We start from the raw sequence: 21,440 nt of genomic DNA, 5'->3' as shown, positions 1-21,440 counted from the left end.
GAAGCTGATATGAATTGCGTGTTACACCGAGATTGTTTCGACAATCAGTAATCCGGCACATCGCAGTTGCTGACTTCACGTGAAACTTGCCGGCTAGTGCCAGCACCGACGTTACTATTTTGTCAAAATAGCCTCGGCAGCGATTGTGAAAGATCCTATCGCCATGACGAAATCGAGACTTTAGCTGAGCAAGGCGTCTGTCGGATAAGGTAGTGATAGTGCGAAAATCACATCGGGGATGTGTCGGAACAACCACAATTGTTTGCATGCCTTGTATCGGCCCTTTTGGTTAAGATTCGGAAAACATGCCCTGGCCTGCGCTTGTGCTGTAGCGTGGCAATGGCTATTGTAGTTACATAGAGTAGTGTAGAATGGCCAGGTGGCGGGAAAAGCTGTGCTGGTCCATAGCGGAGCTGTTATGAATGTATGGCTGTAGAGTAGTAGTGTTGACATTGGATTGATGGAAAAAAAAGTGAGTGTTCAGTACTCGTACATAGTTGTCACAGGCAAAGTGGTTAGCGTCTCAACCCAAACAGGTACGTACCTGCAGCGCTGGACCCTGTGCCAAGGCCCAAACGTCATCGCAACAGGACGAGGCAGTCTGCATCCGAACACATCTATCGGTATCCTCGCAAACTGGCGGGTCTCGACATTCACAGCAGCCTGAAAAATTACGCAACTTCTCCACAGCAATGAAAACACGAGTTCATGCCATGTTCAATGATATCATTGCTCAGCTGTAGCAGCTCCATCCCCAACTCCGTTGAGCTATCCTAATCTCAAGTGTTGCTCTTTGCCCACCCCCTAAACCTTTAGCTATACCCTAATACAATTTTCTCTCAAAGTGCCAGAGAAGAAAACTCGAGTGCAAGCAGAAAACCAGACAAACAAACATCTTTTTGAGTTTATCCCTCCCTTGCGGATATGAACGCCTCGCGACTGAGCACGTAAACTTTAACCAAGTGACCCGTAAAAAAGAGAGGATGCAAGAGGAGAGGAACAAGAAACGAGATTGTCATAATACAAAATCTGAGGCCTTATCAAGCGTATCAAAGAAACATGCTTTTCCGTGCCATCAGTCAACTCAAAAGAAACGGGAAAAAGAGAAATTGGTCATTGGCCATACCCATTCGTCATCATGATAGGACTTGACCACGTCCCCTTAAGCACGCATCCACTTCTCCCAATTATGATTATATGAGAGACGGCATCTAGTGCTGCCCGTAATTTCCGCCCCAACCTCCGCGGTTGTAGCTGTTACCGTATCCTCCGAATCCACCGTAGTTGCCATAGCCGCTCTGCTGGTGGCTTCCAGAAGTCTGGTGACCAAGCCCGCCTAGGCCACCGTATCCGCTGTTGCCAAGGTGGCTAGGGTAACCACCATAGCCTTGCTGAGCGTGCTGAGGTCCGCCTTGTCCGGGAGTGCTCTGGTTAGCTGAGCCAGGACGGCCAGGCTGGGCCCCAAGAGCAGAAGGGCTTGGTCCTCCGCTCTTGTAGTCACTGGAAGGCTTGAGGGCATCGTCGCCAATACCCTGTCCACTCTGTTGGCCATATGAGCTCTGGTGGAAGTTTCCAGGACGAGTAAAAGTATCAGGAATAGCGCCGAATCCTGCACCTCCAGCAGTTGCGCTAGGGTTCTGAGATGCGGCCGAAGCTGAACGACCGTAATCGCCAAAACCTCCAGCTCCGCCACTACCACGGTCGTGCAAAGAGGATGCACCAAAGCCTCCAGCATTTGCCGGAGAAGATGAGTGCTGATCAAACGAAGCCTGAGGAGACATGCCGTAGTGGTGGGGCTGACCATACATGCCCTTTCCGAACGATCCATAGCCGGCTGCTCCTTGGCCGTAACCTCCAAACTGATTCATGTAGTTGGCATAGTATGGGCTGCCATAGTAGGGGTGGTTGTATGGGTAACCAGCACCATGGCCATGCTGCGCGTGCTGGCCTTGTGCGCCATGTCCTTGACCGGCCATAGCTGCTGGGTTAGGGGTGTTGTGTCCGCTGTTCTGGGCGTCGCCATATCGGCTCTGAGACTGGTTTATTTCTTAGTATATTGTAGTCAATGGGCGAGGAGTTCTGGTTCAGCTGCTGTCCTTACTCGGTCCACCACCTTTGCTAGCTCCTCACATAACATGTCGTCTGTACGATGTGTTTCGAGGTGGATAGCATAATGGTCGGCCACGAATTTGACAAGCTCAGCATGAGTCCGAAGTATTTCACTTACCTGTGGAAGCTGACTCTGAGCATAGGCTGAGTCAGTAGGTCCAGAACCGAAAGCGCTGCCAGTACGCTGTTGCGCGGAACCAGCTTCTTGCTGGGTTTGTGCGATAGGCTGACCGTAGCTACCATAGTAGTTCTGGTATTGCGCACGTTGTTCAGCGGTGAGATATGAGGGGTAGTTGTCAGGGGCAGACGAGAAGGCACCGGGCTGGGATGGTGCTTGGCTTTGTTGAGCAGCGTAGTCGTAGCCAGGGGTCTGCGAGTTGTTTGATTGCGGGATCTGTTGGCCGAATGGGTCGTACGGCTTTTGAGGTGGGGCAGAGGCTTCCGACTGGATGCCTGGCTGACCATATCTGGCGAACTGGTTGTAGGGTTGATTTGATTGGGATCCCTGGTTCTGCATGGCCTGGGATGCAAGTGGGTTTGAGGGCGATTGGGGTAGAGTAGGCTGGTTTTGAGGAGCAGGGGGTAGTCCTGGGGCCTGCTTTGGTGTAGAAACGGACTCCTGCGGCTGAGTCTCTGCTTGGGGTGGCGCCTGGCGTGGAGCTGGGGGAAGAGAGGCTCTGGGCTGTGCAACAGGCGAATGCTGTGGTGGTTGAGTCCTAGTCTCCGCCTCTTCTCTGTCCTCATCAACATCTGGGTCGGATCCCTCACCCAAACCCATGCTACCAAACTGGACAGCCGCTCTGTCAACAGCATGGTTTCCAGGCATAACAACTGCCTCTTGTTGCTCAACCAGCCTCCTCTGGAAACTTGCGCTTCGGTGCGGGGTTCCCGAAGTCGCCTTCAATGCGGTCGTCTGGTATCCTCCAACAGCGGGACGGCCGATGGGTGCTTGGGTTGGCCCGTTCAAGGGGGTGGCAACAGCACTTCCAATATCCTTTGAGCTTGCAACAGTGCTGAAAGCTGTCTCCGTAGGGGGCGGGTGCGACTCGTCAGGAAGATGCTCAACATTCTCTTGTGTCAATTGATCCGCAGGCGGTGGCAGGGCGACTTCGGGAGTAGCCACTCCAGGGCTCTTGTCTGGCGTCTTCTTGGGCGTATCCTCAATGGTAGGTGGTGGCGTTTCAACAGGCTTCTCTACAACTGGGGGTATGGGTTGTTCTTCGGTCGGAACAACTGGATCAGTGGGAACGTCGTTCGCAGGCGTGGCTTCAGGTACTTGCGGAGGCGCTTCGGGAGCTGCAGCGGGAGCAGGCTTCGGGGCTGCTTTGGGTACCGCGGGTGCGGGTGCGGGCTTTGGTGCGGCAAACATACTCGCCCAAGTCTTCTTTGCAACTGTAATAGTAGCCTCGACAGCAGGCTTGATGACTTCTGGGGTACTCTCGGGCGCCTGCGCAGTCGTCTCGTCGTGTTTGCCCTCGTTGGGCTCTTCTCCAATAGCAGGCGTGTCCCATGCAGAGGACTCGTTCGTCGGGACTGATCCAGCAGCCGTACGAGGTCCAGCAGCGGCCCCACCACGGCCACCTCGAATGCCACCACGACCACGATCGGTGCCCCGACCTCCACGGCCTCCACGACCGCTGTCGACACCGCGGCGGGCGCCATCAGGTCGACCACGCAGACTGGAGGTTCCATCTACCGGAGCGACACCATCTTTCGCCTTTGAGCGGGACCTGTCCTTTACCTTCTTAGGGACTTCTGAGAATTGAGAGACGGAGCCTGTACAATGTCAGCAAACAATGAGCCCCTGGTTGTGCAGAGTGCTGTCCTGCGTGCGCAGTGCACGGGCGCAGGAGGGGCGCTCACCCTCACTAATCTTCTCAATGGTGGTTTGCAGGTCGCCATCAGATTCTTCGATTGCGAGCACTAGGTCGGCGTCGGTCCATTCAGGAAACAGTTCCTTGAGTGTGGGTAACTGTGAGTTGTAGCGCTTCTTAAGCTCTCCGAGCTCGCCTTGGTCTGCTGATGTGTCAATGGTTGAAGATGCGCTGTCGCCGTTTGTTTTCCTGGGCCCTCGAGAGCCGTATGATGCCCTGCCGCCGCGGGCAGAGCTCCTGCCTCGCGCAGGCCGAGATGGTGCTTCAGACATTGAATCTGTGTGGGGTGTGGACAAGCCGCTGGCGACTTTGGGTTGTGTGAATGTGTGGGCGGGTGTGGTGGACGTGCGTGGTGATGATGTAGAAGGAGGTAAAGTTGGGGAAAGCTAAAGGGCAAGCGACCACGTCGTCTTGGCACTGGAGGTTCCAATGGCGCAGGACGCGGCAGTGTCGCGTTGGCTGGGGTCTGAGTGGGCTGTGTGGTATGCAGAAGTGAGGGGAGTGTTCACAAGCGATTGATCTACGAATAGCTGGGGCGTATTACTCCAGCCTGCCGTCTTGCGCGCGCGTCTAGTCCGTCACGTGCCATACAGGGCGCCCGCTTGCCGCAGTCCCATGGCCGCTTGTGCCTGGCCCACCTCTCGTCATCGCCGCACCGCAACACGACGCACGATTCACGACAACTGACTGCGCCGCCATGCAGTCCGCCACCGGCAAACGCGTCCTGAGCACGCTTGCCTCCAAGATTCACCCCCAGCTGCCGCTGTCCCCGCGAGAGAGTCAGCAGCTACTGTCTCTGCTTACCCAGTCCTTCCGCGCCCACCTCGACCGCGAACACCCCTTCCCCCCCTCGGAGAGCACCCAGAGAGCGCCTTCCCGGCAACTGCTAATTAGTAGTGGGCAACGTGCCTCATCCCCGCACCATGCAGCCGCTTCTTCCTATGCCTCGACCACCCAGCATCTGGACTCGATCCTAAACAACCCACTGTTTGCAGTCAAGCCCCGCCGGAGAGGGTCGGGGTCTGCCGCCATCGATGTCCTGAGAGACCCTGTTGGGTGGTTTGTCAATGAGATAGCGTCTGGTTCTGCTACTCTGCAAAAGGCGGCCATTTGCCTCGAAGTGCTCGAGAAAACGACAAATGAAAGCCCAGCGGGGCTCAAGGATGGAGTCACACCAGCAAATGTGCTCTCAGAATGGCTGCGGACCAGTGGCTTGGACACATCGCGCGAGTTCTTGGATATGTGTATATCAAAGTCGGGCAATGGCAGTAGGTTCCTCGACAGGCTGGTGGCTTTACAGTTGGTCGAGGGCGAAACTTCTGCACCGTGGCGCTGGTTCATCCGATCGAATGAGCAGCGTGTCAAAGAAACCGGCCTGGACATCTCAAGAGTGACCAAGTTCAGACAACAGCTTCTGGAGAAGATGGTATCCATTGAGGCAAACACAAGCTTGAACAGCGGCCTGGCTACGTTTATGCAAGCTTTCCGCTTCACGGAGAATGCGGGCTACGAGTCAGCACACAGTGTGTTGAGGACCGCTGGGGGTCGTCTTGTCAACCGCATCATCTCCAGCCGGGACCAGTCCATCGACCTGGAATTGTATCAATCATTCTCATCATCATCGCAACGTTGGCTTGGAAGCTGGAGCCGAGCCGTCGAGGCTATGCTCTCCCTCCATCGACCTTCAGAAAGCAGTCCAATGCCAGGACTCAAATTCATCGAGGACCCCACTGGAGCCGTCACATTTGCACAGTCATCACGAAGCCGACGCAATTTCCTCGTCCAGCTATGCCTGGGTGTTGCCAGACAACTTTTGGAACAAGAGAAGTTTTCAGAAGCACAGGTAGTCATGGAATTCACCAAGATGCACTTTGCAGATCTTGTGCTACCAAAGCCAGCAACCCTGGCGCAACCAGCATCAGAGTCGTGGAGCGTGCGCAGGGAACAGCAGAACTTGGAATTGCTCGACCAGCTGATCCCTACTTGAAGGGGCATTGGAACGAAAGGAAGCGAAAACGAATAAAAAATCACTCATAGCTGTGGCTTTTGCAGGCCAAGATCAGCTCTTAGGCGTTCTTAGGGTTTTGGCAAATGTCAGATTGACAGGTCGCCGACGATGCGGGTCCAAAGGGTAGTGCACCGTAGTTTGACCGTGCGGGGAAAGCGACCGCCTTGAGGTTAAAACATGGTCATCACATCGTCATACTGTATTACGATCAACGTAGAATAGCGGAGAGGGAAGCGCGATTTATTAACAATTGCAATGAAGCAGTACAATGAATACAAAAATATAGTTCATATCGATTTACTCTATGAGCTGGTTATTCTACATTAGTCTGCAATAGACTTGGTCTTTTTCTTTCTTCCTCTTGGTATCGCTAAATAATAAAGACAACAAGAATTGAAGAAGAGAGAGAGGGAAAAGAAAAGCCCCTCATATGTCATCATGATGTTTGGTTCTGTTCGTAACACACCTCTGTTTTTTTTTACCCCACTTTCCCTTCTCTTTACTTCTTGAGCTCTCCACCATCGGTCTCCTCAGGCCAGACGTCGTAGCCAAAGGTATCCTTCATATTAACAAAGCGCGTGTGCCTGCCCCTTGCAACCTCCTCGACAGCGTCAAAGTCCTCTTTGCTGAGCTCGGGAATGTTCCAGTTGCTCTGGATGCGCGAGGGGGTGGAGCTCTTGGGCAGGACGACGTAGCCGCGCTGCAGACCCCAGGCCAGCAGGACCTGAGCTAGGTCGTAGCCGCTGCGCTGGGCAACCTCGTTGAGCTTGGCGTTTGTACGCACCTTCTCACCCGTGCTGGGGACTTGGTTCTGGGAGCCGAGGGGTGAGTAGGCCGAGACGAGGATGTCGTTGTCCTGGCAGAACTTGACGAGGTCTGAGTTGGGCAGGAAAGGGTGGATTTCGATTTGGTTCATCATGGGCTTGACCTTTGCGAAGCTGAGGAGCTTCTTGAGGCCGTCGATGGTCCAGTTGGAGACGCCGATGGATTTGGCCTTGCCGGACTCGTAGATCTCCTCCATGGCGTGCCATGTGGGCTCGGGGTTCTCTGTGAGGTCCTTCTTGATGATGTATTTGCCGTCGGCGCCGATCTTGGGCATGTGGTTGTCGTCGCTCTCGGCGGCAATGGGCCAGTGGACGAGGAAGGCGTCAATGTAGTCCATGCCCAGCTTGGTCAAGCTGCTGTTGAAGCTCCATTTGACTTGATCGGGCTCGTGGAGGTGGTTCCAGACTTTTGTGCAGATGAAGAGATCTTTGCGGGTGACGCTGGGGTTCTCCTTGAGGAAATCGCGCACGGCGGCGCCGACCTCCTCCTCGTTCTGGTAAAACCAGGCGCAGTCGAGGTGGCGGTAGCCCGTCTTGAGTGCGGTGGTTACGGCGGCGTACGTCTCGCCGGATGCGCCCTCACTGGCGAAGGTGCCGAAGCCCACGGCGGGGATGGTGACGCCGTTGTAGAGCTTGTAGGTCTTTTGGTTGGCAAGGGGAGCCATGGCTGCGGTATGCGGAGATGAATGTGAACAAGATTGAGAGGAGGTTTTGTCTCTAGGAATTGCACAGGAGGCAAAGGGGAAAACAAAAGGGTATGGATAGAATTGAGATTGGGATTTCTTCTAAACGACAGCAACAGCGCGTGGCAGGGCTGCAAGGCTACATATGTCTGTCCAGCCAGCGCATGTGTCGGGCTTGTTGAAATTTCTAACTTTCCCCCTCTCGTCACCCTTGGCTGGTGCTGCTGTCATCATGGCTCCATGTGTGCCACGCCTCGAGCAGTCAGCAAACCCCCAAGACCGGCGACAGGGCAGCACCGTGCCCGTACAACAACCCGGATGTGGCCGATCGCGGTGGTATTGTGGCAGCATCGGTCCCATTGCGAAAACTCGTCATGATAGTGCCATCCAACAGTTTCACAGGGGCCCTGAGGTGTTGTCAGTTGCTGGCTGCGATGACGTCGTATGTGGATCTCCAGGGTCCACTGCACGGGCCGGCCAGGGCGTGCGTGGGACGTGGCTGAGAGTGGCAGTTTTGCCGACCTTGACCAAGGCGATAGTAAGGAAAAAAAACTGCGTAGTCAGCACCGAGTACGGCCATGGGCGTGGGCCAATGCAATGCAAGCCGGTATGGATGTATGTACCTCTCTCTACGTAGCACCGTACAGAAACTCACTAGCCCCCTTCCAACGCCCTCGGCTGGTGCGGCTCTGCGCTCTCCAGCCACTCGCTTCGCTGCGTCCGCCCTAATTCGGCGAGGCGCGCTTTTGGCCCCACCCAACCTTCGTCACTGCGACATGATGCTCCCTGCACCATCCTCGTTCTGCTGCACTCGTCTCTACTCACATTCCCACATGTCGACTGATAGCATATGCACGCCAATCCGCTTTGACCGGCGGTAGCCATTTCCTCATCAATCACATCCTTCCGGCCGCGCTCATCTTTCCGCTTGCTTGAGGCTCTGCGCTAAGCTTTCGCGGCATAGGCGAGACGTATACAGCCATGCTTCCAGGTGTTGTGGCGACTCACATGTCGCGAACCCTATCAGTCCCCAGTTTTCGGCTTTATCCCGGCGGTGACGGTATCCAGTTCTCATTCTCTGGTCTGGCAAACTCGTCCCCTAGCGCTCTTCTGCACGGGCGTGCCTGAGCCATGATGATGTCGAACTGTGGGTACAGAGATACTTGTTGAATCCATTGAGTGCCATTCGGTGCTTGCTGTCTCGGCCTAACTCGGGATAGCGAAAAGCTGTCTTGAAACTTTCCACTCGATACTGGCAAATGACGAGAGCATATGGCAACCATCACCCAGCCGACCAAGACAGCTGAGATGATGATATATAGCCCCTCCCCCAGGACCCTGATGTCAACTATCCACCATCACATCTCTCCACACAACTTCACTCACTTTCACATCTTGTTTCTGTGAAGTTTACATCCACTACCTTTTCAACTTGATATACATATCCCCTTTACGTCATTATCAATATGTCTCCCTCAGCTTTTGACGACAAGGAGCTGGCTGAGACTCCTCTCACCCAGACCAAGTCCAACACCAACAATGCTCGCTCTGGCTCCCTTGCTGTTGGAAGCAGCGAGCTCCCCATCCCTGGAGATGCTCACGATGATGGCACTGCCAACGCCATCGAGGTCCCAGCTACCCGCAGCGCCATTGCTGACACCACCAACTACATGCACAACCTTTCACTCTCGCCTTCCATGAAGGAGAGGAGAGGATCCCGAAACTCCTTCGGTACCTCGCTGCCCATCCCCCGCTCAAAGAGGCAGTCAAGGTTGTCCTCTGTACACTACCCAGATGGCCACGGTGCTGCCAAGCGCCCTGGCATGCCCTCCATCCAGCCATCTCGTGATATTATCGCTGCTCAGCTTCAGGACTTGGCTGGCGAGAAGGTCCACGCTGCCAAGGACATGGCTTTCGTCTTCGACATCGATGGTGTCCTCGTCCACGGTGACCGTCTCATCCCCGAGGGTCAGCGCGTCCTCGAGATCTTGAACGGAGACAACCAGCTCGGCATCAAGATCCCACACATCTTCCTCACCAACGGTTCCGGTAAGCCTGAGCAGGCTCGTGTCGACCAACTCTCCAAGATCCTCCACAACCCCATCTCCACCGAGCAGTTCATCCAGTCGCACACTCCCATGCGTGCCTTGGCTGAGTACTACAAGACTGTTCTTGTTGTCGGTGGTGAGGGCTACAAGTGCCGTGAGGTCGCTGAGCAGTATGGCTTCGAAGACATTGTCGTCCCCAACGACATCGTTGCCTGGGACCCCACCATTGCCCCTTACCGTGTCTTCACCGAGGAGGAGCGCAAGACTTCCCGCCCCCGCGACTTCAGCAAGACCAACATCGAGGCTATCATGGTCTTCTCTGACAGCCGTGACTACGCCACCGATATCCAAATCATCATGGACCTCCTCCAGTCCGAGAACGGTCGTCTCGGCACCAGGGCCAAGGACCCCGTCTCCCAGCGCATCCCCATCTACTTCTCCCAGGGCGACATGCTCTGCCCCACCGAGCACCCCTTCCCCCGCATGTCCCAGGGTGCCTTCCGCATTGGTCTCGAGGCTATGTACAAGTCGCTCACCGGTGTTGAGCTCGAGCGTGTCGTCTACGGTAAGCCCGAGTTGGCTACCTACAAGTACGCCGATGAGGTCATTGCCAGCTGGATGGAGACCATTCACAACGAGGAGAAGCTTCCTTCTCACATCTACATGATTGGTGACAACCCAGCCTCCGACATCATCGGTGGTAACATGTACGGCTGGAACACTTGCTTGGTCCGCACTGGTGTCTTCCAGGGCGGCGACAATGACGAGAACAACCCAGCTTCCTTCGGTGTCTTCAACAATGTCCTTGAGGCTGTTCAGACTGCCATGAAGAAGGAGCTCGGCGAGGACTTCGAGTTCAAATTTGATGAGAAGATCAACCCTGTTATGCAGGAGGGTGGTGTCTCTGCTATTGCTTAGAGCTCCCTTCTTCTTCATCTTGCTTTCAGCATTCATATGACGAAAAGGCCTTTTCTTTTTGTTGCATTTCCACGGCGTTTTTTCCTTTTTTCCTTGGTTGCTCGATATATCCTTTGCATAGCGCGCATCGCTTGCATTATAGATTAACGAAACATTTCTTTCCTTGTTACTTGAATACACGAGAAAAGTGGTCATCTGGGCTCTTTTTTTGTTTCTTTCTTAGCTCTCATATGGATTTCATGAATTCTAAGAAAAGCTTCTTTTATTCGTACATTTGAATCTGCTCCTGTTGTTCTGACTTCACGTGACCATGCTATATTCACCTTTTGGCCGTACTTACTTAGCACTCTTCATCGTCATCAAACCCAACAAGCCCTCGCTTCAACCTCACAGTGCTAACTTCCCCATCAGCCTCCCACGTAGCCCTACATTCGTACCGCCCTTCCAACCTAACCCAAATATCCCATAGTAAATACCGTGCAAGCACCCTACTCTGATACAACGCAAACTTGGCCTCCCTCCCATTTTCCCCCTCATCCTCTTCATCTCCTTCTCCATCTCCGTTTTTCACCCCCGACCCCCTCATCCCGCGGAGTCCAGCATTCACACTACATTCCCGCTGCTCATCACCTGACATCTCGCCATCAGGCGTGAAAACATCCCACATCACCTCTCCCCGCACCACAGGCGTAGCACCGCACGCCGGCGCGGCAAACTCCTCGTACCACTGCCCCAGCGCATTAAACTTGCTTCGAACGTACAAGCTCCATTGGAGCGAGAAGCCAAGGTTACGGTAGGATCCTGCCTACTCCCCCCCTTGCCCACACCCGCAGTCAGTCAACCAGGAAGCCGGGAAAAGCGGAGTAGTAGTAGTATAGTGTAGTGTTACTTACGATTACGCAATTGCCATATCGACGGATTAACAAAGTAGTCCCGCCTTTTCGGCCTTGTACTTCACGCTTATATGTGAATTCCTGCACGGAAGGGTTGAGAAAGGCGGTTATGCAGGGGTTGTTTGTGTGGCTGAGGATTGTGGCGGTTGCGTCGCTGAGGCGCGGGTACGCGGTGCGGAGGAGGGGGGAGGGGGTCGTGAAGTAGGTGCAGAGGTCGATGACGTGCATGGTTCGGGGTGAGGGAGAGGAGGAGGAGGGGAAGATGCGGGAGTGCGGGAGGAAACAGGTATGCATTATGGAGTCGCAGAGGTCGCCGGGGGGAGAGGTGTAGTAGGCGTTTTGGAGTATGGAGAGTTTTTCGCGGAGGTCGAGTTCTTCTTTATTGGGGACTTTGGTCGGGGAGAGGGGGATGAGGGAGGTTATGGTGGAGGTGAGGCGTGATAAGGCACTACAGTCTTTTTGTGGACTCGATACACCGTTTTGTTGCCCGGGGTTCTTGAAGGACGCGACGAAGGTGTTGGCGATGCGGTAGGCGTCTACTTCGGCCCACTCTTCGTCAGAGGGGTCCCATATTGAACCGCCTGCGGATGGAGACGGGTTGTGTGGAGTCGCCAGTTTGGTGGCTGTGAGATGGCGAGTGGAGAATGATGCGGATGACCCAGAAAGTAATCGCTTGTGGATTGATTTGGAAGGTAGTAGGCGGTTTAAGGTAAGCCGTGGAAGATGCGGAGGTGCTAACAGTGTCTGATACTGAGACTGAAACGTGGTTGTTACTTGAAGCTGGGCACTAGGCGTCATAATCTCGAAGTGAAATCTGTTCGTATTTATGAGAGCCTGGAGTCTGTTTGTAGTTTGAGCAACTCACTCACTGTTCGTTTGTATGACAAACAAGTGCAATGTAGACCTCGCTGTGAACCTCCAGACGGATATGTTTACTACCGTAAATCAGGTTGTTATGATACTCAAGTAGAGGAAAACTTGGACAAGCTCATATAGTATTCCGTGATTAGCGGTATGGTGGTTTGTCTCCAGACATTTTGAAAAAACGACATAGAGTTATGTAGGACATGGACTTGGACTTTTGAAAACACTACGATCAAAATTGGTCTTGGAGAGCTTTTCAGGGCGTAGAGAATGTTGTTATTCGTACTAGGTCCCAAAAAATAGACTGTAGTTAAGTGAGATTGTGGTTGACATAGGTGCGCACAGGTTTAAAGAGCCAAGTATACCAACGCGTTGCGGACTTGAGTGTTCTACAAGGATGCTCATAACCTCTTTACTATCTTATAGCCCCGCGCCATTTTATGGTATATCCTTTGTGGTGACGAGCAAATAGAAGAAAATGGTAGTATGAAAGATGAAGGGGATGGATGTGAGGTCAAAGTTTCATAGAGGTTGAACTTAGTCTCAATTAGGAAGCAAGACTTCGGACTGTTAGAGAAGCCAAGGCATGGTGGTAATACATGAATCATTACATCTAGTGGCACCCCAGATTCCGCAGAACATCAAAATAGCAGAGTATAAACGCATCTCGTCGGACGTTGGGTATGCAAACGGAAAATGGGAAAGGCGTGCTGCGAGCGAAGGAGTAGTGTTGTGCGAGTGGATATAATCTGCTAGACAAGTAGCACTCTCAGCGTATAGCATATAGACCCTGAACATGATGATGGCATCGTCTAAACAGTATCAGATTCCCGGCATATCTTGAACTCTGATATTAAAATCAGAGACAGCCACAAAGCGTCACGACCTATCCAAGGCACTTGAGGAGTTGGTAGTTTTCGATTCATTCAGGAAAAGGCCAGACTCTTTGATATCAGTCGTGATCGCATCTCCCACATATCTGCCATATGCTTCCGTAGCCGCTGCAAGAACAACTACGCCATCATTTTGTCCATCCTCGTCAAGTCCGTATAGATGCCCATAGCTTTCGCAAAGAACTCCGGTAACCGAATGAAATGCCGCTTTCCCTCTCTTTCTTTCCCCGAGAGTTGATGCAGCTTATCGCAGACGCCTAGCCTCACGTTCGGACTCGAGCAGGCAGAGGATGTCGTTCTCACGGACTGAAGATTTTGGAGTCAGCTACTGCCAGAGGGAGGGCGGCGAAAAAAAAAAGCGGGTAGGAAGGGAGAGGGTTTACCTGGGCCCTTGACGTTACGGATGATAGAACGGGTCTGGTCGTCCATGAACTCGACACGGCACTGGGTGACACCACCACGGGAACCTGTAAGTGACCGTCGTCAGCCTTGAATTCTCTCTAATCTCTCGCACGTTTGTTGCGGCGCGTTATGTCGCATGCGTCCTCTTGTGCAGCAAATTTCGGCAAATTTCGCGTACCGGTTCGGCCAAGGACACGGGTGACCTTGACGAGCTTGACGGGAGCCTTAGCTGAATCCATTATGTGCGGTTGTGTGTGTTTTTGACGGGAGTCGGTCGGTCGGTGTGCGGAAGAGCTGGGTTGGGCGTCGGGATGGAGTTGTCGCTGGCTAGAGGCACTGAACGATCGTGGGCTGGCAAAATCTAAGCGAAGGCTAGAGCAACCGGGGTTGGCGCACGGCCCACTTGACTACTATTCGATGCAGGACCTCAATACCTTTACCTCAACACCCAATCACTCGTATGATGGGTTTGCACTTTTTCCTGATGGACAGAGAATGGCACGCAATTCATTATTCTATGTATAATTCATCAGCAGTTTCGAGGTTGTCATTACGGATATCGATTCCTGCACCCTCACAACTATGCCAAGACTAGTGGGAAAGAACACGCCAACACTTACTTACTCAATACATTCTTTATTGCTAGCTGCCACATTTACATTAACAAATCCAAAATCGATACTATTCAAATATGTCAAGATTCCGGAGTTTGCATCATACAATCAAATCCATTCTAGGCCGGCATAATATCGCCCAAGTCGTCCACTTAGCAAGCCCATGCCTATTTAATCATATATTCATTTCATTAGTTCTTACTACATACAACTCGTTAAATATTAGCTCAGTCCCACTCTCAGTCCGTACCAGTACCCTCCTTCCAGTAAGTACCAAGCCACTCATACGGCTCCTCCGGCACATACTGATTCAAAATCTCCCCCTCAAACTCCGTAACATGGTCGCGCGTCAAATTATACAGCGCATATTTCTCATCGGGCCCAGTTCCAACCGTATAAGGAACTGTTTGGACATTGTTGCCAATCTCCTTGTCGACGTACCGGTCGACATCTGTGACTTGGGAATCTTTGATGCGGTATTCGTCGCCGTAGTTGGGGTTGATCTACGTCATTGTGAGTTGGAATTATCGATAAATGGGGAGTTGGGTTGTTTGAACTTACTATACCCATTCTTGTGCCTTTTACGGCAATGACGTTTTGGATGGTGACGTTGCGCTTCGCCTGGTTGAGGCAGTTTCCGCAGGATTGATAGAAAGTACCAAAGTTTTCGGCGTAGAAGCCTGTGATGTTGACTTTGCCTCCTAGCGAGTTGTCCTGGAAGATCTTGTCGGTGGCGTTGCGTGCGCCTCCGCCGATGACGCGGAGTTGGGTGTTTAGGCCCTTAGATGTAAGTGCGTCCTCACATACATCCTCCCACCACACTATTGTATAGCAAGTCAGTGGTTGGTTGATGCTTGATCGAATGGAATGTCTTACCATTCTCCACCCAGGCATCTCCGAGAGCATGGATACCTTCACTCTGGTGTTTACCAATAATCACGTTCCGGATTGTAGCACCAGGAAGTAAGTTGAAGACAGCATCCGCGTCGGTTCCCTCAGCCTGCTCACTGCAGCTACCCTCAACACGCTCGTATCGCTTCATTTGTCCATCGAAGACCTGGCCAGCAGCAATGTACATGGCCTCTTTAAGCACAACAGTCTCAGTCGGAACGGGGAACTTTGTGACCGGAAAAGGGAATCTGGGGGGAGGTCGTGCTCCAAGATCACCCTGTGTCGAGTCTGTGCTACCCTGTGGTCCATCGCCATTCTGGCGCGGTATCACTGCTGCTGTGGAGAGTGCAGGTAGAAGGGGGAGAATGACCGAGGTAGAGAACTTCATCTTGGAAAGACTATATCTGAAGTGGAATATCAACCAGACTTTTTGAGACCGCTGTCTTGGCTTCAAGTAGAGTTTCAGCAGTGCGAGAAAAAAAATATATTTCATAATTGACACAGCACAATCAACCCTTTATACTTGATCAGCCACGCCAATATGCCCAGCAAGTAGTCCCTCGATCATCACCATCACACCCGCCTCTCCACACGCAACCCCGTATTCCAACGTCATCCCAAACCCTTTTAGGTATACTATGTAGGCGCAAGCAGGCTCTAGCTTCCCCCACAACTTGCTCCCCAGAGCGCCACAAACTGCACTCCTCAGGCCAACCGGAAGAACTTGGGTCCCATGTCTCTTTGTTTCCGTGAATAAAAGGTGCTGGCGTAGTGTTAGTGAGGGTACTTGGCATGCGGTTTACCCGAGCAGAGCAGTGTCGCCTAAGGCCATGAGATGCATTTGCCAAGGCGATGCCACGCAGTAGTACACCCGGTGGTGATTTTCTCCACGAATCATACAGGTACTTGGCGGCGTTGTTTCCCCAGCCTCTAGGTATCTGTGCTCCCCGTACATTCTGGATCATCATTTCCGGGGTAAGTAGTGGATTTGCGATCGAGGGGTTGATCATTGCTGTGCGTTGCAGTTGTGTTCTGGGTTGGAGGGTTCATGTAAGCATGGTTGGAATCCCGAAACTCGAATACTAGCTAGGGGAAAATCATGTTATATGAGACGAAGATGGAGTGATGTGTAAATAACTAGATGTAAACGGCCCGTGGTCTTGGACCCTGAATCATACCGCCTTGGTACCATATGGCAAATATTCGGCCAACATACATATACATATTGCAACAGACCATAATGCACTCTTATTCCCACTGGTCAGCCATCTCCTTCACGGCCTTCTCCAAGCTATCCCACCCGGATCCTTTGACTCGTTTGAGCAACTCTTCTGCCCTCTGATTCGGGACCTTCATCTTGTCTTCGCCCAATCCCTTGATGTTTTCCGGGAACTCCTTCTTGGGATACTGCTTGCGCCAAATATCCATCATCTTATTGTAGCTCCATGGCTCTGCAAAGGCAAATATGCGTTCGGAGTGTACGTCGTTGTAAATCAATGCAGCGACATGCAGCAGCGCGCAGTCAACGGTATGAACATACCATTGTGGGCCGGCAAACGTGCTGAATGCTTCGAGGTTCGTACTCGTCCAAGCGAAGTGGGCCCACTCGATAGTAGATGGTTTGCCTTGGCGTTCAGGGATGAGAATGGGGCCGAAGTTCACATTTGGTAGCTGTTACAGTCAGTATTGTATATAAAAAGATTTATGGGATCGAGACTTGCAATAGAGTTCAAGATAAAGCTTGGTTTGTTCTCTTCCATCCACTTGACTATTGCCATTTCCGTCTCTGTCTTCATGGCTGCATAGCCCAGCAATCCTGATCCATTCCCAGTCTCTTTAACACGTCTTAGTGCCTCTTCGTTGAAGGTACCCTCGTCGATTGAGAACTCAACATCGGGTTGAGGGAAGGTCGCGGCGATCGATGACGAGGTAAAGACGAAGCGTTTAACCGAAGGAGTTTTCGTGGAAGCCTTGAGGGCATTGAGAGCGCCTTTTACCGCGATGGGAATGGCAACTTTGATATCTGAACTCTCACTAATAGGTGCTGCGACATGGATGAAGCCATCAATACCTGATGGTTGAGTAAATTTAGCTGTCTTTGCCACATTAGGTGTGGTATAACTTCGAAGTACCTTGCATGAAATTGTCATAGCAACCTTCGATGGTCATATCTGGTACGTTAACCAGCTCTAGCTTTGCATCTTTGTGCTTTTTACTAAAATAATCGACCAAGTATTGGTGCTTCTCAGCATTCCTCACTGCGCCACGAACATTGTATCCCCTCTGTAGCAGTTGATCGGTGATATGACTTCCAATAAGACCATTGACGCCTGTCACAAAGACCGTAGTCCCAGCTTCAAGTGCAAGAGTAGGCATAGTGGGGCAAGAGCTTTCAAGTGTGATAAGGGGGTGGGGTCCACAAGGTATGCAGAAAAGGAGTATGGACAGAAGTGAGCAATGATTTTTCGACAAGAAAGCTTGGATTCTATTGCCAAAGCAGAGACGAGTTTATCGGATGCGATGCCTGAAACCAAATGCTTGCAAGATGAGAGATTAAATACGTTTGTGGAGAGCATCAAGGTCACCAAACACTAACTGTGTTAGGAAAGGCGTGTTCGCCTGCATGCTGAAGGATGGCTTGCTTACGGATAGGATTCAGCATCACACCTCGGTTTTGCCCTATCAGCGAGCATTGCCGCTAATGTTTTCTTGGATTGAATCTAACGAGCGGTAGTCCAGTTTGGAACTCTTATGACGTAGAGCATGTGGCTTCGAATGAAAATGAACTATGTTCTGGTTGGAAGAGAAGTCATGATAAGTGAAATGTAGCAATTTACCATAAAAAGAGCTTGTGCTACAATACCCATGGTCAATTGACGTGTTCCTATTGGTTTGTTCAATATGGCATAGCCTTGTGAGCGGATAACATCACCTGCCGGTTCTGACGTTTTGACATGATCGGCAAGGGACATGATTTGTAATTAAAATATGGAGGCAAAGGATGGAGAGAGATTCACTTTGTTTATTCTGTCTAATTCCAGGTCAATCCTCGCACTGTCATCTGAATGTGTGAGGGATGCAGGGCTTTGCTTAGTCTGACGATGTATTCCAGGCGCCCCGAAACAGGATGTAACGAATTGGTCAGCCACAGTCTTGAGTACACCTCGGTCAAGTGTGCGGAGTAAACGCAAAGTCGTATAGGCTGTGAATTTTCATAAGAGCAGTAAACCCTATTTTTCCCGAGAGAAACTGCTTCGGTGGGAGTTTGAGTACTGAGGCGCTCCACAAGTGTTGACTTGAACTTGCTAAAGAAACACAGTAATCCTTCATTCCCTTCTTTCGAACAACTTAGGTATTGCATTGGGATGTAACCATGAATGAATGCTTCGGACAGAGCATGCCATGCGTGTATAATATTAATATTTTTCTTAAATCAAAGACAAATTGCGCACGCAGCTTTTTTCATGTAATTTTACATCATGGCGATAATCATATTTACAGCTTTCCTCTGCTCTTCTCCATCTCCTCCTGTAGCACCAATCCAACAGGTCCACCACGGCTTCCATCACCTGGCCACTGCTCCTCAGGAATGCGCTCAGTGGGCCAATCCCAAAGTCCCTTGAAGTCCTCGGGTGTTCGACCTTGCAAACACTCTACAATGCTGTCACCAATGACGGGCAGGAACTTGAAGCCATGGCCTGAACCACCGGTGGCGACAAACAGACCGCTATACTTGGGGTGATACGATATCAAGAAGTCGCCGTTTCTTGTATCCGTGTACCAGCATATCTTCGATTTGGTAAACGGCCGTGAGGGCGTAGCAATCGAGGGGTGAATTGCTTTGAGGAAGTCGCGACATTGGCGTTGTCCTTCTACCGGAACAGCTTGTGTCGGGTCGTCGACACCTGTGTAGGGCAAAGATACTGTGATTGTCTCATTCGGATCGTCCGACTCGGGATGCGGAATGGTCGTCGGATTAATGTAGCCATGACCGTGGCGCGCCACCTTGAGCAACCTCTTAGAGGGTGGAATCATGAAAAGTCCATGTGAGAGATTCAAGAGAGTTGGCCTGTTGGCCATTTTCTCTTCCTCTTCTTTAGATATTGGCATATAGCATATGGCCTGTCCGGTCGCTTTGCAGATGCCTCGTAGATCTATGAGCGATGCTGTCCATGCGCCCGCTGCTAGTATTGTCAAGTCGGCCTTCAGCTCACTTGAATCGTTGAACCGAACGCCAGACACGGTGCTGGTCTTATGGTCGATTAATAATTTCTTCACCGGTTTGGTGACGAACTTGACTCTGTTCAAACTCTCGACCTTTTCCCGCAACCAAATCATGGCACCCTCAGCATCAGCCCAGCCAGAACTCCAGTTGACATATCCTGTAGATCCATTGCCCCATGGAGCATTGCCCTCAAGACCACATGCTCTTTGGATTTCTTCAGCAGAGTTGAGAACCTCGACCGTGTCTGTTCCTATTGCCCGGACGTTTGCCAACGAATCTGGCACGTACTTTTGTTCCGGCCCCCAGGCAGTTACACACAGTCCGACTTCATGGTAGTGTTCCGTCGCAAAGTCGGTTCGCCAGCGGTTCTGCGCGATAGTTGCTAGGCGGGTGTAGCGCGCGGCGGCATAGTCGGGGCGTATGATGCGCGAGGTATCAATCTAATTTTGCTTGTCTGAGCGTGTTGTCTTTATGGTAATGGCCTGATGCGACGACCGAAAAAGGTTGTTTGGTAGAGTGCATGGGTGCCATGTTGAATCGCTGTACTTACGCTTGAGCCGTCGGGTACAGGAAAGGGCTGTCGGTCGACAACAGTGATTGAAGTATCTTTGTACTGTGGGTTTTGGCATAGAGAGTAAGCAGTTGAAAGGCCAAATGCGCCACTTCCGACGATTAAAATGGATGAAGGTATATCGGAGACTGTGGAGGGAGCCATTGCGCACAACTATCTGCAAAACAAAAAACAAAAAAAAGCACGAAGCAGAGAAGTACAAGGAGATATTAGACTCACAGACTTGAAAAATCCCGACCAACAGCCGCTGGAAGGCCGATATCGTCGACTGATTAACGGCAGGTATCGGTTATGTATGGGCCGACCCTCATGGCTTGCAGGGCGCTTTGACGCTAGACTACTCCCGACCGATTGGATCGCGCGTCAAAAGATTTGAGGCTCCAAGCCAACATTTGCTGGCCTGAGCAATTGAAAACCAACCACACTCGCCACGCACTCGATCGTTAGACATTGGCGCGCCATGGCGAAACTGCCTAAGCCTCCCAAGTCGTTTCCTATAAAATCCACCATACCGACGAAGCCTGCCGCAGCACTGCCCAGGCGAATTCCCCGAACGCAGCCGACGGCTGAGCATCTGCTACGAGTACCCGAGAACCAGACACCCGAACAAGCAGCGAAGAGAGTATGGGCGGCACGACCAAGGCTATCTGATCTCCAGCGGCTGTCGGATGAAGAGTTGAGGTCGGCACAGCACCAGGCCAAGCTACGACAATGGAGACAATGGCCCATGTTCGGCATTGGCCTGATCGCATTCGGAATGGGCACATACGCAACAATGCTCTGGACATCGCTGACTCATGAGGCCGAATCGAAAGACCTACCGGCGGATCTTTCTGATCGGTTTGACAAGGAGGCTGAGGGATACGACGAGAAAGTGGATACATCGGAGATGCTACTCTTCCTAACTCGGAAGCGCAAGAAGCTCACGGCCATGGCAAAGGGACACGTGTTGGAGGTGGCCGTGGGTACAGGCAGGAACATACCCTATTACAAGACGAAGCAATGCGCAACGGTAACGCTGCTGGACTCGAGTGGGCCTATGCTAGAGGTTGCGAGGCGGAAATGGAACGACACGCACAAGGAGTACTTTAGCCGCGTCTTTTTTAAGCATCAGTCAGCCATTGATCCAATAACGCCTCCGTACGGCGCACAAGATGGATACGACACGGTTTTGCAGACGATGGGGTTATGTTCGACGCCGGAGCCCGTCAAGCTACTGCAGAATCTAGAAGCGTCGACTAATGAGGATGGGCAGATACTGCTTCTGGAGCATGGAAAGTCGCATTACGAGTGGCTCAACAAGATGCTAGATAAGACGGCCCCCGCACATGCCGATGAGCATGGTTGCTGGTGGAACAAGGACATTGGCAAGATTGTCGAGGAGAGCGGGTTGGAGGTTGTCGAGATGAAGCGCTACAACTTTGGCACGACGTGGTGGCTCCAATTGAAGCCGAGAAAAGGCATACGGCAGAAGCGGACTACGGCAGGTTCAGGTGAGCAGCCGGGGACTGCGCAGACCGGGCCGGCAGTTGTTGAACACAAGCCATGGTGGTGGTTGTGGAGTTGAATACATAGCCGTCCGTCTCGTCATCCCCACCCCGCATGGTCGAGAGTGGAGACCTG

General features: G+C 52.1%; 10 protein-coding genes across 10 annotated transcripts; 3 read left to right on the top strand and 7 right to left on the bottom strand.

The window, feature by feature from the left end:
- Positions 1-1,211: 1,211 nt before the first annotated feature.
- On the bottom strand, positions 1,212-4,255 carry COCCADRAFT_102216 (uncharacterized protein; the record flags this gene model as incomplete). Its single annotated transcript, XM_007716430.1, has 3 exons — positions 1,212-2,036; positions 2,228-3,885; positions 3,973-4,255. The coding sequence occupies 3 exons, from the start codon at positions 4,253-4,255 to the stop codon at positions 1,212-1,214; spliced, it is 2,766 nt and encodes a 921-aa protein (XP_007714620.1).
- Positions 4,256-4,680: 425 nt separating this feature from the next.
- COCCADRAFT_28132 (uncharacterized protein) lies at positions 4,681-5,970 on the top strand (the record flags this gene model as incomplete). The annotated part of the gene is made up of 1 exon (XM_007716413.1): positions 4,681-5,970. The coding sequence occupies one exon, from the start codon at positions 4,681-4,683 to the stop codon at positions 5,968-5,970; it is 1,290 nt and encodes a 429-aa protein (XP_007714603.1).
- A 520-nt stretch (positions 5,971-6,490) lies between these two features.
- Positions 6,491-7,480, bottom strand: COCCADRAFT_28131 (uncharacterized protein; the record flags this gene model as incomplete). Its single annotated transcript, XM_007716412.1, has 1 exon — positions 6,491-7,480. One exon carries the CDS (start codon positions 7,478-7,480, stop codon positions 6,491-6,493), a length of 990 nt encoding a protein of 329 aa, XP_007714602.1.
- Positions 7,481-8,964: 1,484 nt separating this feature from the next.
- On the top strand, positions 8,965-10,464 carry COCCADRAFT_28130 (uncharacterized protein; the record flags this gene model as incomplete). The annotated part of the gene is made up of 1 exon (XM_007716411.1): positions 8,965-10,464. One exon carries the CDS (start codon positions 8,965-8,967, stop codon positions 10,462-10,464), a length of 1,500 nt encoding a protein of 499 aa, XP_007714601.1.
- A 346-nt stretch (positions 10,465-10,810) lies between these two features.
- Positions 10,811-11,705, bottom strand: COCCADRAFT_72615 (uncharacterized protein; the record flags this gene model as incomplete). The annotated part of the gene is made up of 2 exons (XM_007716429.1): positions 10,811-11,269; positions 11,358-11,705. Coding segments are annotated over 2 exons (807 nt in total), but the record flags the coding sequence as incomplete, so codon positions are not given.
- A 1,653-nt stretch (positions 11,706-13,358) lies between these two features.
- On the bottom strand, positions 13,359-13,755 carry COCCADRAFT_6973 (uncharacterized protein; the record flags this gene model as incomplete). Its single annotated transcript, XM_007716407.1, has 3 exons — positions 13,359-13,420; positions 13,498-13,581; positions 13,695-13,755. 3 exons carry the CDS (start codon positions 13,753-13,755, stop codon positions 13,359-13,361), a joined length of 207 nt encoding a protein of 68 aa, XP_007714597.1.
- Positions 13,756-14,369: 614 nt separating this feature from the next.
- Positions 14,370-15,409, bottom strand: COCCADRAFT_102250 (polysaccharide lyase family 3 protein; the record flags this gene model as incomplete). The annotated part of the gene is made up of 3 exons (XM_007716428.1): positions 14,370-14,633; positions 14,692-14,951; positions 15,007-15,409. 3 exons carry the CDS (start codon positions 15,407-15,409, stop codon positions 14,370-14,372), a joined length of 927 nt encoding a protein of 308 aa, XP_007714618.1.
- Positions 15,410-16,269: 860 nt separating this feature from the next.
- Positions 16,270-17,397, bottom strand: COCCADRAFT_38773 (uncharacterized protein; the record flags this gene model as incomplete). Its single annotated transcript, XM_007716427.1, has 3 exons — positions 16,270-16,692; positions 16,743-17,092; positions 17,154-17,397. The coding sequence occupies 3 exons, from the start codon at positions 17,395-17,397 to the stop codon at positions 16,270-16,272; spliced, it is 1,017 nt and encodes a 338-aa protein (XP_007714617.1).
- A 1,119-nt stretch (positions 17,398-18,516) lies between these two features.
- Positions 18,517-19,961, bottom strand: COCCADRAFT_102185 (uncharacterized protein; the record flags this gene model as incomplete). The annotated part of the gene is made up of 2 exons (XM_007716426.1): positions 18,517-19,686; positions 19,797-19,961. The coding sequence occupies 2 exons, from the start codon at positions 19,959-19,961 to the stop codon at positions 18,517-18,519; spliced, it is 1,335 nt and encodes a 444-aa protein (XP_007714616.1).
- A 316-nt stretch (positions 19,962-20,277) lies between these two features.
- COCCADRAFT_102226 (uncharacterized protein) lies at positions 20,278-21,384 on the top strand (the record flags this gene model as incomplete). The annotated part of the gene is made up of 1 exon (XM_007716425.1): positions 20,278-21,384. The coding sequence occupies one exon, from the start codon at positions 20,278-20,280 to the stop codon at positions 21,382-21,384; it is 1,107 nt and encodes a 368-aa protein (XP_007714615.1).
- Positions 21,385-21,440: the final 56 nt, after the last annotated feature.

Source organism: Bipolaris zeicola (assembly GCF_000523435.1).
Source record: "Bipolaris zeicola 26-R-13 unplaced genomic scaffold scaffold_139, whole genome shotgun sequence".
Classification (NCBI taxonomy): domain Eukaryota; kingdom Fungi; phylum Ascomycota; class Dothideomycetes; order Pleosporales; family Pleosporaceae; genus Bipolaris; species Bipolaris zeicola.
The sequence above is the reverse complement of the archived record's forward strand: the minus strand, read 5'-3'. Positions and strand labels throughout refer to the sequence as shown.